At 36.1% G+C, this 14682-nt stretch overlaps 1 protein-coding gene across 6 annotated transcripts in view; it reads right to left on the bottom strand.

Annotated features, from left to right (window-relative positions):
• Window positions 1–14682, bottom strand: part of NLN (neurolysin) — a 105661-nt gene that overhangs the window by 54494 nt on the left and 36485 nt on the right. For 2 of the 6 annotated variants that reach the window (XM_079915681.1, XM_079915682.1), the window contains exons 2-4: window positions 13174–13433; window positions 9269–9417; window positions 534–641 (exon numbers count right to left, since the gene is read on the bottom strand). In XM_079915681.1, the coding sequence (XP_079771807.1) occupies window positions 534–641; window positions 9269–9417; window positions 13174–13433 (517 nt within the window). Of the gene's footprint in view, window positions 1–533; window positions 642–9268; window positions 9418–11258; window positions 11372–13173; window positions 13434–14682 lie in introns of those variants that run through there. The other 4 variants (XM_079915684.1, XM_079915683.1, XM_079915685.1 and 1 more) reach the window with 4 other exon arrangements.

Raw genomic sequence — 14682 nt, 5'->3', positions numbered from 1 at the left:
TATATATCCTGTCCAGAAGAATGAGTTAATTCTGCAGCTGAGTTTACTTCTGAAACTGAGAGATCTGAATGGTATTAGACAAAGGAGAAAGTCTGAAAAGCTAATCTCTCTGCCTTTAAGGAGCATATATCACTCACAGGGTACTCCATTCCAAAATGCTGGTTTGAAAACTCTCCATCATAGGGATTTTATTACCAGTGCCCTATCTCTTTACGAACAAGGGGTAAGAATACAAATCAACTATTAAGGTCTGAACTAGCACTAGAGCAGGGAAAACAAGCCTGGCACACATGAAACAAATAAAACCTTGACAGGATTAAAGAACAATTAAGTTATCAGTTGTTTGTCAGTCATCATGAGGTTAATAGGAGTTGTGGAATTTAAAATCGTTGACTACTAAATACGTTGTAAACTGATTTGTATTATGGGTTGTATCCCATATTACAAACACGTGTTTCCCTATTTCCTGTTTTTTGTTGTATTTTGTTTTATTTATTCTTTTGTTTTCTAATAAGAAAAGGAAACAAACTCACATTTTGTACTTGTTCTGGAAGATGGAGCCCATTCCTTTTCCCCATTTTCACTGATTTTTCCAAGTATCGTCTGGCTTCAGGCTTTATCTTTCCCAGATCACACGTTTCCTGAAATTAAAGAATGTGACAACCTCTTTGATTTCTGTTACAACAGTGCATCGGTAAATTATAAACTATGAGGCCACAGCAAAATTTATTCATCATCTCTGGTGGGCTATGAAGTACATAGGTGATTATGAGGCAGGTCTTTTTGAAAACCTATGTTCTTTTATGCTTTAGTGAGCTTCTGCTTATTTAAAACTGAAAAATTAAATAAATAAAAAGCTAACCAGAATTTCCTTGCCTTGCATCAGAATCAAGCATGCCTGTACCACTTGAAAATGTGATAATAGGGAACATTTGCATAATCTCATAAAACATTCTTTATGACTGAGTAGTCCTTTTCACAAAACATATTTCTTATCACAAATCATCTGGATTTAATTTTCTATCGTTTGCTAACCTGGTTCCACTTGAGAGGCAAAAATAGAAATAATGGGCAAATTCTACAAAAATGGAGAGGACTCTTTTGCCAACATACTAAACAAGGACAGCTGGATAGAACCCCAGCAAAAGGCTTACAACACTTCAAAAATGCCTTACTGTCATTTGGTAAGAGAGATCAAGGGACCACATCAAGCTGCATATGGACAAGTATCTGGGGAAAATGAGTTAGCACTGCACAAAGAGGAGGAGAGCTGGACAGTACATGTGAACCTACATGTAGCAACGCAAACAACACTCACTCAAAAGGACGGAGGGCCCTAAAGGAGAGTGGAAAATTCCCCCGGCCACAGCAAGGTAGTAAACATACCAGATTTTTCCAAGTATCTTCAAAATACGTGGCAGAATATACATGGCACATCTGGGTGGCTGGTTAGTTTGTGGTCCCGGGGAGGAAAGGGGCTCCAGACAGATTCAACAGGTGCAAAGGATTCAGTGTGGTTGAGAGCCAACGAGGGACTTCTCTCTCTAGAGCCTTAGAGCCCTCTCAGCCTCAGAGACCTACTCTGGTTGCACTCTCTCCGTGAAAGACTTGGGCTGTTCACCCCAAGCTTTATATTTTCCCACCTAATCAGATCTTTAAAAGGACTGTGCTTAGCTTTAGAGTCTGCATTTTAGACTGCTGGTAAAAGGCTCTTGCTGCAATAGGTCTGTCATTTTTTATATTTTGTTGCAGCAGGTAAACGGAGTTGTATTTTAACTGAGGGTCCTACTTAATACAACAATCTGTATCTCACTTTACCTGCCAATAAATAATTTTGTCATAGTACTAAAGCACTTGTTATGCATATATTACTCACAGTTTCCTCTGAGTTTATTCTCAGTGGGGGCAGAGAACTGTTAGACCCCTTTTTCCATAATAACCCCTTCTTCCATAATAACCCCTTCTGTGCCATTGGAGAATTTCTGAGCACGCTGGCATGAGTGGAGTGGGAACCCTCCCTAGCTGGTATTGGCACATACTGGGATCCCGGCAGCAGGTGCCTGCAATGGCAAGAAACCCAGAATGGCTAGGGAGATAGCTGGGCTGTGGGCTGATTCCCTCAGAGACGGCCAGCAGTTCAAATCACAGTGTTCATATGGATGTGATTAACGTGGGTTGACTGAGGCTGGCTTTAACAGCACCAGGAAGTCTGTTCTGAGATATGGGGCATGGCAACAGGAGTCCCTAGACAGGATGATACTCCAGGTTGTAAGATTGGGGAGAATCTAGGCAGTAGCTATATGCAGTGCAAGAGAGGAAAAAAAAATCACTGGTGAGCAGGGCCCGGCAAGGGTTGGGTACACTGTGAGGACCCAAGTGATCAGGTTGAGGTCCAGAGCAGGGGACCTTCCCACCTGGGCAGTGGGCCAAGGCAGAAGCAAGGCACACAGCTGGACAGCAGCATGGGTTTTTGGGTTCCTGGCATTCACCTGGTCACATGTGGCCCTGAGCTTAGGACAGAGGCTCATCATAAGCCTCACCAGCTGATGTAAGCAGAATTCTTACTCTACTCCAATGCTTGATCAGGATGGGCTCTCATACTCAGTGGGCCTGGACTTGCCATATCTGGGAGTAGCAGGGCTGCTACTTCAGAAAGCCTGAAAGTGTACTCGGCACAGTAAACTCACAACTCTTGGTCTAAATTAGGTAAAACTACCTATCTCCTCAAATAGGTAATCCAAGTGTAAACAGGTAGAAGGATGTTCTGAGAAAAATCAGCTCTGAATTAGGTCTAATTAAATATGAACAAATTACCTGTACTGAAATATTCGACTTACCACAAAAATGACACTTAGCAAAAATCTGATTCAATTATATCCAGACACCCTTTGCCAGTCAGACTCTGAGGTCTTGGGAAATCTCCGGAGGGCTCTGGTAGGAGTAAAGCATGTCTAAAATGTGCTTCTAAAGCACATTCCTGTGCCAAAGCTGATCATAATAATATTCTCCCTTATAATCTCCAGGCAAGGTCAGAATTCCTGCCCAAGGATTTTCTAAGAGGGAATCAGCCAACACTTCTACACTGCTCTGCCGCAGCTGCATCTTCCTTCCTGAAAAAGAATTTAATCCCCTTGAATCTGAATCCGGTCTCATGCCTCTTTGGGGGAGTAGGGAGCTAAAGTTCTCTGAAGTAATTTTCAAATTTATATAATCTGACAGCAGGGGATCTTATTTTAAACTCTGTGATGACAAGATTTAGTTTTCCCCATCTTCCTCCTGTAACTAAGAACTTTTATATAAAAGTGTGAGTGCATACACACACACGTTCTTACATGTATGTTTATATACTAATTTCACAGACAAGAAAACTGAGGTTAAATGATTTCTCCAATATCACACAGCTGTTTAGTGGTAAAAATGGGGATAGAAATAAACTCTTTTATATTTGCAGTGTCTTTCCCTTTTTTTCGTTTTGTTTTGTTTTTTCAATCACATTTGCTGTCAGGTTTCTTTCTTTCTTTTTTTTTTTTTTGCTATCAGGTTTCTATCCTACTACTGTGAAGAGGATGTTCTTAGGCAGCTGCCTACACTCTGGACAGGAGGGCTGCAGAAAGGCCTCTTGCTGACTCCTAACTCAATACCCTATCATGAGTCTCTGCTTTTGAGTGGGCCACAGGCAGAGTGAGGACACGGAGAGGGGTACCGCACTGCATGAAGACACATTTTAACTGAGACTAGTTCTGTTCCATTCAACAACCATTTACTGAGCTCCAATTTACGTCAGGCACTAGGAAAACAAAGATGAATATCCTTGAGGCTCTTTAAATCACATGAAGGGAAAAAAAGATATATCAGCAAATAATGTTAATATCATGTAGTGAGTGAAAAGAGAGTAAGTATTGTACTTGAGAAGCACAAAAGAGGGACAACTGGCTAACAGGGAAACTAAGGCAAGGTAGTTGATGCTTTATATAGGATCCCTTGGCTTTTAGGAGCCTGACAAAGGTACAAGGTTCAGTAGTATTATGACCAACGACTAGACTTACGCATTTCAAAATCAAGAAGGCATGGTAAGTAGAGGGAATTACCACTGCTATGTTGAAATTTGGACACAGCTTTTCCTCTTCAAAAAAAATTTTTGTTTTCTCTCTTTTTTTTTTTTTAAACCGTGGTTTTAAGGCACTGATTCTTCCACAGCTGGTCGATCACATGCTTAAAAGCATCTATACTTAATCCTGTGACCTATTCATTTACACTGTAACATTAAAACTTTTCTGTTTAAATTACTAATTGGCTAAGACGAACTGGCAAAGACCAAGTTCCACAGCTCTGAAAAAAATATAAATAATATTACAATAGGTAATTGTAGTTCTCAATTTAGCTTGTATAATTCACTCAATTTCACTAAAGAATCCCTTTCCTGTACTTACTACTCAGTAGGCCACTGGAATAAAATATTACAGGCCTGGATTGTTTCAACATGGAGACATGGTACATTTTTTTCTCACCAGTGTGGCTTTTTTGATCTTTGCAGGCTTTTTAGCCAATGATCGAGAAGCCTTTGTCAGCCCAGGGAAACACCAAGACTTGAGTCCATACTGCTGGCTTTTGATACCTGGACATGTTTTAGCTAAAGGGATGAGGACATCCTTGTTTTTCACTTTTTTTTTCTTCTGGAAAATTCAGAATTAATTTTAGAATTAAGGATACATTAAATGTTATATGTTTTTGTAATATTTGAAATCTACAAATGACTATAACTACATATATATGTTTTGAAAACAAATTAAATCCACCCTTATACTTATGAAATACAATATTAAAACACTATTGCCTTTATCTATGTAACAGGTAACCACTCTCTTGAATTTTGTGTTACACATTTTCTTCCAGTATTACCACTTATGTATACATTGTTTAGTTTTGCTCCTTTTTGGCCTTTTTATTATTTTTTTATTTTTATTAGTACAAACCTTTTATTTTTAAATGATATCATGTTGTATGCAGTGTTCTGCAATTTCTTTTTTCTTTCGTTGTTCCTAAGATTCAGCCATGCTGTTGCATGTTGCTGTAGTTTATTTCCTTCACTGCTATAAAACATCCCATTGTAAATCTACTACAATTTATTGCTCCATTTTCCTGTTGATGGAAATCTGAGTTGTTTCAGTGTCTTGCTATTATACATAATGTTGTTACGAATACATGTCCCATGTCACCTGTGAACAAATGCAAACCTATTTCTAGGTAAATGCTGAGGTGGGGGTGGGGAGGGTATGCTAAGTTATGGAGAATGTAAGATCCAACTTCATAATATTAGATTTTTCTCCGAATTAGTTATTACTATTATTTAAAAAATAATTTTACACCTTTACTAGCAGTGCACAAATATTCCCATTGATTCACATCCACACAGATACTTGGCATTGTCAGACTTGTTCATTTTTGCCAATCTGGTGAGTGAAAAATGGTATCTTATTGCAGTCTTTATTTGAACTTCCCTGACTTAATGAGGTTAAACATCTTTTCATATGTTTAACTGCCATTTGTGTTTCATCTGAAATAACTTTCATGTCATCTGCCCATTTTTCTATTGGGATGTTTGTCTTTTTTACTGATTACAGTAGCTCTTTATAAATCCTAGGTACTAATGCTTTGCTAGTTTCATTTTTTTTTTTTTTTTTTTTTTTTTTTTCAGTACACGGGCCTCTCACTGTTGTGACCTCTCCCGTTGTGGAGCACAGGCTCCGGACGCGCAGGCTCAGCGGCCATGGCTCATGGGCCCAGCTGCTCCGCGGCATGTGGGATCTTCCCGGACCGGGGCACGAACCCGTGTCCCCTGCACCGGCAGGCGGACTCTCAACCACTGCGCCACCAGGGAAGCCCTAGTTTCATATTTTGTAAATTTCTTTTTTTTTTAGTATTTGAGTATTTTTTTTGTATTAGCGTCTTTTCACTTTATTAATTAAAGTTCTTTATTTTAATGTAGTCATGTTTATCAGCCTTATATTTTATAGTTAGCACTTTTGGTGTCTTAAGAAATACTTCCCTGATCAGATATCATAAAGGTATATTTCTATATAAACTTCCGGAAGCTTTAAAGTTTAACTTTTTAAGACTTTAATCCATTAGGGATTGTTTTTCATTTAGTTGTGAAGAGCAATCCAGTATTTTTTACCCCACATGGATAACCCATGTCCTTACATCAATTACTGAAGACCTATTTTTTGGATGTGTCACTGTTTCTCACTCTAGTTTGAAGAACATTTATTAAGTGTTTACTGTACTTTGTACCAGGCACTCTGCCAGAGATGCAAAATAGAATCAAATGCGACACGTCCCTCCCTTGAGGTTTTAGTGTAAAGTCTACATGATTTCTGGCAAACATTTACCAGCCACTTCTATGGCTCCTGGAAAGTTACCATTTCTGAGCCTCAGTTTCTCTACTAATAAAAAGGGATACTTCACAAGATTGGTATAAAAGTTAACTTAGATAACTATATTGCTATACAAATGTAAAGTTGTATTACTAGCCACACTTGGGAAGGAGGTAGGAAGACTACAGCACACTGGTTAGTCTCATGCTCTACTATGATTTCATCTATCCATTTAGTCAACAAATTGCTTATTTTAAAGGTTTTGAAACATGACTGCAAATCAGATGATGCTTCCTAGACTGTGATGTGGTGGCCCTTGAATCCGGGTAGATCATAGCGACTAGTCCATCAGTATGGTATTGCAGAAGTGATGGTACATGACTTCTGAGACAGGTCATAAAATGCAATGCAGCTTCTGTGTAGTTAATTGTAACATCCGCGTTGAAGCCCTCTGTCTCCATGAAAGAAGTCCTACCACCCTGACGCTGTCATGCTGTGAGGAAGTCCAAATTAGCCTACATAAAGACACTACATGGAGGTGCCCTAGGGGGACATGAAGACAGAGATAACTCGTTAGCCTCTACATGCTCCAGCTCCAGCCACCACTGCCTGAAACCACATGCAAGACCCCAGAGTTGCCCAACTAATACCTTCCTGAATTCCTGATCCACAGAAACTATGAGAGAACATAAAATGATTGTTGCTATGTTCAGCCACTAAGCTTTAGAGTTACATATTGTACATCAACAGATAAATAGGATGTTTACTGAGCACAGATTTTGCCATAAAGAACTGTGGCAAAAGTAATTTCACATTTCTATTCATCAATATTAAGTGAAAAATAACATAAGAGCTAAAATAACATTTTATCTCTAATTAAGATAATACATTTGATTATTGCCTACACTGGTGGTATCTTGAGACCTCCATATTATTCAGAGCACCCTCATTTTAGGAGAGCATGCCTGAAATTGATGACTCTACATAAATGTAAAATCCTATTACCCAGCCTAAGGAAGGCTTCATGTATTACATCATGGTAGCCCTATTTTATTTACAGTGTTACAGGAAAAATTAAATACAGAATTTAGATATATCTAACTTTGTCCTTTAGTTATGAATGGGATGAGATTTACCAACTATTACCATCTATTCTGGCCAACTCTAGCAGAAAACTGATTCTGATAGTTCTAGATTTTTAAAAATTTTCCAGATTTTTAAAAATACTGACTAAAAAATGTAACTATTTGTCAAGGAAGGTATTTAAATTCACCAAATAAGCTCCAATTCATAAACAAACACAATAGTTATTTTTAAAATTATTCTGATGTAGCCTTAACATTCTAAATGCCCCTGAAATTGTTCACACAATAATCCACATGCATGAGAATAAACTCCTGTGGAAAGAGGAAACATTATGGAACTAAATCTGAAACTATTATAAACTAATATAATAAAACACTGAAGTGAACCAGCTCAAGTAAATGAACAAATCTGATACATGCACTGGCATTTATGAGGTCACTTACAGTGTACTAGGCTGCTGTCTCGTCTACTACGCAGGCAGCAATCTGTTCCCAAATTTAGTGGGATCAGAGGCCAATACATACAATATTTAAAAGTTTAACAAAGAAATCTAAAGCGACAAACCTCCCATATCTTGATAACATTTGTAAGAATCAGAAACAGTGGAAAAGTAACAAAAACATTAGACTCAATAACATTAAGATTGCAATACCTTTTTGAGGCTAGAAAATCCCAAATGAGAACTTAGAAGTCAGGATGAAAAAAGAATTAATCAAAGGAAATTAGAAATGTGGGGGAAAAGCTCTACAGTACATATATAATATCCAGATAGAAAAGAAATTAGATTGTTTTGGGATTAAATAAAAATAGGAGACTATAAGGGCCATGATTTGAATTGTACAGAATAACAAGTGAAGCTAAAAGTTGAAAAGAGAACAATTTAACTAGCAAAAAATAGTCATAGTTATTTTAATTTGTTATTTTTACAGTGCCAAAGATGAACAATTATGAACCATCATAGATGAACATAAATTAAGGGTGAAAAATGTTTGTCTGACATTAGAAAATAGGCAGCATGTACGTCTTACATGCCTAAATAAATTCTGGATTACATATTCTACAGTGAGTTACAAATAAAACATTTGAAATAAAACTGCTTTTTATTTCAATTCCTGTCATAACTTGCTAAAAAGAACACAAATTTTGAGATTTTGCATATACAACGTGCAAAATTAAACAAAAATGCCTAGGATTGTAAAACACTGGTTGTTTTCCAAACAAATTGCTGAGTTCCATGAAAATAAAAATTCAAAGCAAAGACATGATGAAAATGCTAGGAAGCAAACCAACATCGTTGATGAAAAGACCTGAAATACTCAAGGCAGACCCACTTAGAGCTTTCTTAATCCATAATTTCTGTGAGTCCTGAAAAATGTAAGGATGACAGATAGGAATGTCTCTGGCATGCAGCATCAACAGTATGTCATCATTATTATGGCCAAAACCACATGATATTTATAGATAACTCAACTCCATTCGCTTCTAGTTGATCTGATCTAATATAAACCTTGCAAAATTTTGAAAATTCAAAGAGGTTTTTACATCAAACCATTAAGTTCATGATGGCTAAAAAGCCTTAGATTTATGAATATACACTCTTTTAATACTTGGTCTTAAAAATTTTAAGTGAATGTAATTAGTAACTTAACATAAACCTAAGTGATATAACACTATGTTGTGCCCACTATCATAATAATTAGAAACAAAATCTAGGAACATTCAAATACTTTTTATCATTGGTCAAAGGTTTTCACTTATTTATTGTCAGTTTTTTTTTTCCTTTTAAAGGGAATTATAAGATCATTTACCTTTAAATGAACAATTCTCAGAAAGATATCTTCTCTCATGCTCATCTCGATATCAAAACGAGAAAGTCTTTTGTCTGCTTCTGTACTTGCTGCTCGTACTTCTTTGTCAGAGGAGACGTGCTGGGGAAAGTCTAGCATGGTTCGTTCCACTGTTAACAGAGGAAAAAACCATAAGGACTCATTAAGTCAGTATTAAGCAAAATACCTTGTACCTAGATGAATGATTATCCGAATATAAGTTTTTCATTACATACTTTCCATAAAGACTCCTAGGGCTATCAAGAAACAGCATCTAACACAGGACTTGGCTATTCCTGGGGCATTGTTAGGAACAATAGGGTGTACACTGAGTACTTACCAAAGGATGTTTAGTGTGCAAGTTATTCGCTGGGAATGTAGAAAAAAAAAGATGTAGTCCTTTTTAAAAAAATTTTTATTGGAGTATAGTTGATTTACAATGTTGTGTTAGTTTCAGGTGTACAGCAAAGTGAATCAGTTACACATGTACATATATCCACTCTTTTTTAGATTCTTTTCCCATATAGGCCATTACAGAGTATTGAGTAGCGTTCCCTGTGCTATACAGTAGGCTCTTATTAGTTATCTATTTTATATATAGTAGGGTGTATATGTAAATCCCAATCTCCCAATGTAAAAGATGTAGTTCTTGGGGACTTCCCTGGCGGTCCAGTGGTTGAGACTCTGTGCCTCTATGGCCGGGGGTATGGGTTCGATCCCTGGTCAGGGAACTAAGATCCTGAATGCTGAGCGGTGTGGCCAAAAATAAAGAAAAGAAAAGATGTATTGATAGTTTTTATACTGAGGCATTTTATAGTCTGGGAGTCGGGGGTAGGGAACAATACATGAAAAGATAACAATACAGGACAGAGCAGCTTAGCTGTCAAATGAATGGGACAGAAATTCAAAGTCTGCAATACTGAGGGCTGGGGCATTATGCCATGCCTTGTGGAGAAGGCTGGATCTTAGAGGATGGGTGGGGTGAGAGGAAGAGCTCAGTTGGGGACTGGAGAAGTAGAGACTGAAAGCATGGGGACTGGCAAACAAACAGGATGTTTAAGAAACAAGTAGGCCTATTTAGTGGGATGGGGCTTGTTTAGAAAAGAAGTTCTTAACCTTTATGACAGACTCCTTAGAAAATCTAATCCAAGTCATGGACCCTCCCCCAAATGCAAACATTCATACAAATATAAAAAGCTGCATACAATTTCAGAATTCTCAGAAATCTCAGTGGACATATTCAGTAAGCAGCTGAATACTGGGGCTATTCTTGTTAAATGATGGTAGTAATGTCATCTGCTCTTATTTTCACATATCAAAGTTGGTTGTTGGGTTTTTCAAACATTTGCATTTTGACTTTAATTAGGCAAAAATCTGATGTCAGTGAAATAATCCATACTACAGCCAAAAAAAAAAAATCAGTATGGTTTATAACCATAGTTGTGGTTATGCTGTGACAATGAATATATTTTAATTTTACTATCTTTAGCACTTTGAAGATATTATAAATAGGTAACATTTACACATGTGATATATGGTAGACAGTAAAGCTATCCTTTACATACCACGGAATTGCCCAGTTAAACAAGCTACCTTATGCATATCAGTCCTCTTAAATCATTGTCACAAAGAAAGCTGTAAAAAAATTGCCACAAATCAATAAATTCATAGTGTCTGTTTTAAAAAAATCAAATTAGATAATTATTATTTTAGATTTAATATATCATTTTTGTCCCTTGATTAAAGAAAGAAAAGAATGTAAGATTTAACATTTAATACATACAGCACTTGTTTAAGTGAGTTAACTAGATAGTCACAATTTCTGTTTACTTTTAAAAATTAGCTCAAAAAGATATTAAGAAGGAATCAAAATTGCTCAAGAACTTAAATGAGCAGAACAAAATGCAGGAGTCTAAAACTGGAAACATATTCTTAAACAAACAATAATATTGAAAACCATTTCCTTCCTTACTTTGCCACAAAGACCTGGAACCAGACTTATGTTCTCACTGCCAAACTATAAACAATGTTGATGCCCGGTACCTGACACTGGACAAATGGGGTTTTAACAGCTACTGCAGGAGGCTGAGAACATACACAGATAAGAGAAAGTTAGTCTTTAAAACTCTAATCCGAAACTCAAACATTTTTATGATTAACCCATAAAGATAAATTTACAGGAGAGGAAGAAAAAATACCACAAAACTAAAGGTATATTTAAAAGATGTACGACTGGAAGAAAAAACAGAATTTAAGATAATTCTGTTTTAAAGATTTTTTTCCCCACCTATTTTTACATTTGCTAAATGCATAAGCTACTAGGCTGGCACACCGTCTTAGTCATAAGTGACTGAAGAAGTGAGTATGTGCATCAAGGACAAACCACATACAGGGTGGGAGATGCACACGAAATTGCCTGCTGGGAAAGCTCTGCTGAATGGGGACCGCCTCCATTCCTTTGACTTTAACTACAAGACCAACCAGACTTTTTTTACTGAAGAGTTTAAGCTCAAGGCTTGTAGCAAGATTTAGCGGCTATTAATGAGAGTGAAGCAGTTGGTATTAAGAGGCAGAAACTGAAACAGAAATGCGGAGGGAAGAGAAAGTAGCCAAGTCCCTATTATGGTGGGACATAGGGTAGAGAACTCTTGGTGGGGAAAAAGAGATGACTAGGTCACTAGGGCTGTGCAGGATTTTGGACAACCTTCCAAATTCCAGAATCCATACAAATGCTTATGATAATTCAGTTCTACAGACAACCTATGTTCTTATGATGCCTGGCTACACAGCCAAGGTTGTTTAGCCATAATTATCCTACAAAATATATCCAATTCTTTGAGAAAACTGGCATGAATCTTCATTCCTTACAACTCAACGGGTTTAATACTTATATTATTAAAATAATATATTTTAAGTGTAGGAAATATGGAAAATAGAGAAAAGCATGAAGAGTAAATGAAAAATCAACTATAAACCTGAAAAAACAATGAATGCTTGCTTCCAAATAACACACTGTTCTTTGAGAAAGATCACTTAAAATATCAAATTTATCTTAGCTCCATTATCAATTGTTCTGAAAGTCTCCTTTGGATCATTTATCTTTGTGATCACTGTCTTAATCCATATATTAGCATTTAGACAGGTGGGACAGATGGACAATATCTTAAAAAGAAATACAAATGTATAAAAATGTACCCATTATATCCCTACTGAAATAGTAATGATAAAGAAACTAAATTTAATGTGTTCATTTTTATAATAACTTTAAAGAATTCATGTTTAACCAAAAGTGATCTACAAATCACAGAAAGACTATAAACCTAGTACCAAAAATATTGGCCATTATTAAAATTTGTTTTCTTTCTCTGTCCTTTTAATGTTATTAAATATGTCTCTTAAACATGATTTTAATGGCTACATAATGTTACAGAGGGTGAATGTACCATAATTTATTTAGCTATTCTACTTGTTGACACTTAGGGGTTGTTTCCAAGCTTTTGCTATGATAGAGTACCTGTTTATACATAAGTTTATACATGATTTTTCCTATAACTGATTATTTCTTTAGATTATGCCTAGATGTGGAATTAATTACGGGGCTAGGGTATGAACTTCTCAAAAGTTTTGATATATATTGCTCTCCAGAAAGCAGTTGTAATGAGACTGTACATTTTACAGCACCTCTGCCACATAATAAAAATTTTTAACTCAGGTAATATAAATAATTCTAAGCAATTATGAATCATTAATCATTTAAGCAATTACAAATCATTATGTAAAAATCAATGTCTTATAAAATTGGAAAATGAATTGCCAAGACAGGAAGCATAAAATGGGTTATGATGCCCACAAAATGAAATATTGATGTGCTTTTGCATCCTACCCACCTATATACTTCACTTCTACATCTGCCAGTGCCTGCAAACAGTTCGCGTAAGTTACTTCCTCAATGTCAAGCATTGCAATATTATCGTACACCTGTTTGGTCTGTGCAATGAGCTCCTCAGTTCTTGTTTTAATTTGCTCTGGTGAAAGATCCCATCTTAAAACATTTCTGCCAGCTGCAGTATAGGAAGACATTGGCTGAAGAGGAGACATCACTTCTTTTCTTAAAGTCATTCTGAATAAAATCCTGGAACCACCAATTCTACGAAGAATCAGAAAAAAGATAAAAATTAGGCATTTTGTTGGTCCAAAGTCAACACACAAATGTGTATTATCTAATTAAATTTTAAAGGAAAAAGAACTTTTTACTAAAATTGAGCAAATTTCTTTCAGGTGAATACATATGCACAAAACTAAATGCTCTTTACTTCCTTGTTTTCTTGAATAGTTACAGAGTTAATGGAATTTGGACTTTCCAAACACTGAATTGCTTATGTAATTAAATCACATAGAGAAATAAAGTTAGGTGTCAAAGATATAATAATTGTCCTTTATAAATTAAACCAGTAATCTTTCTTACTTAAACATTTTTCCTGTGCTAATATCCACCTACTATGTATGTAGAATCAATATTTTGATATTCAGCAAGGAAACATTTTCAAAATTCTTTCTATATTGAACAACAATTTAAAAAATGTTTTACCAAAATTTCATGTAAATCAACTATGGCAATTTGAACTTAAGACTTAAAAAATAAAATCTGGTATAGCTATGGTATTATCCTAAAAGATAAAGGAATGATACCAACCCTTTACCCACTTAAAACACTGAAACTAAAAACTGATGCCATATGTGTGTATATATATTTATAATATATAATTCTAGAACTTATAAATAAAAATATTATAATAGCTAACATTTATTGTGTTTAGGCACTGTATTAATTACTTTCCATTTATTAACTCAGTCCCTACAACAATACTATGAGACAGATACCGTGGTTGTTTCCATTTAGCCAAAGTAACTAAAACACAGAGAAGTTAAGTAACTTGCCCAAGGTCACACAGCTGGCTACATGGTGGGAACTAGGATTAAAAACCAGGTAGTACAGATCCAGAACCCACTCTCTTAACCACAATACTAAACTTAATTCCTATCATCTTACAAGACCCCCAAACAACCATAGGCAGGACAATATTCCCTTTTAACAGATGATGCAGTTGAGACTCAGAGAGGCTAAGTGACTTGTTTAATGTCATTTGTTCAACAGATATTTATGAGCATGCACTGTGTCTGGTCATTGTGACAGGCAAATTGACTGGGACCCTGCTATTTGTATCATGGAGAAGACTAATTGATAAATGGGTAATTGTACTGCATTGAGATGAGTGCCAACAGGGAGAACTCTGAAAGAGCACAGAAGGAGCTTTTCCAGAAAGATTTTCTAGAAGGAACAGTGAGCAAGCCACGATCTGAACAATGTGCAGAAATTATCCAAAGGTCAAAGGTTG

Source organism: Stenella coeruleoalba (assembly GCF_951394435.1).
Source record: "Stenella coeruleoalba genome assembly, chromosome: 3".
Classification (NCBI taxonomy): domain Eukaryota; kingdom Metazoa; phylum Chordata; class Mammalia; order Artiodactyla; family Delphinidae; genus Stenella; species Stenella coeruleoalba.
This window is presented reverse-complemented; position numbering and strand designations above follow the sequence as displayed.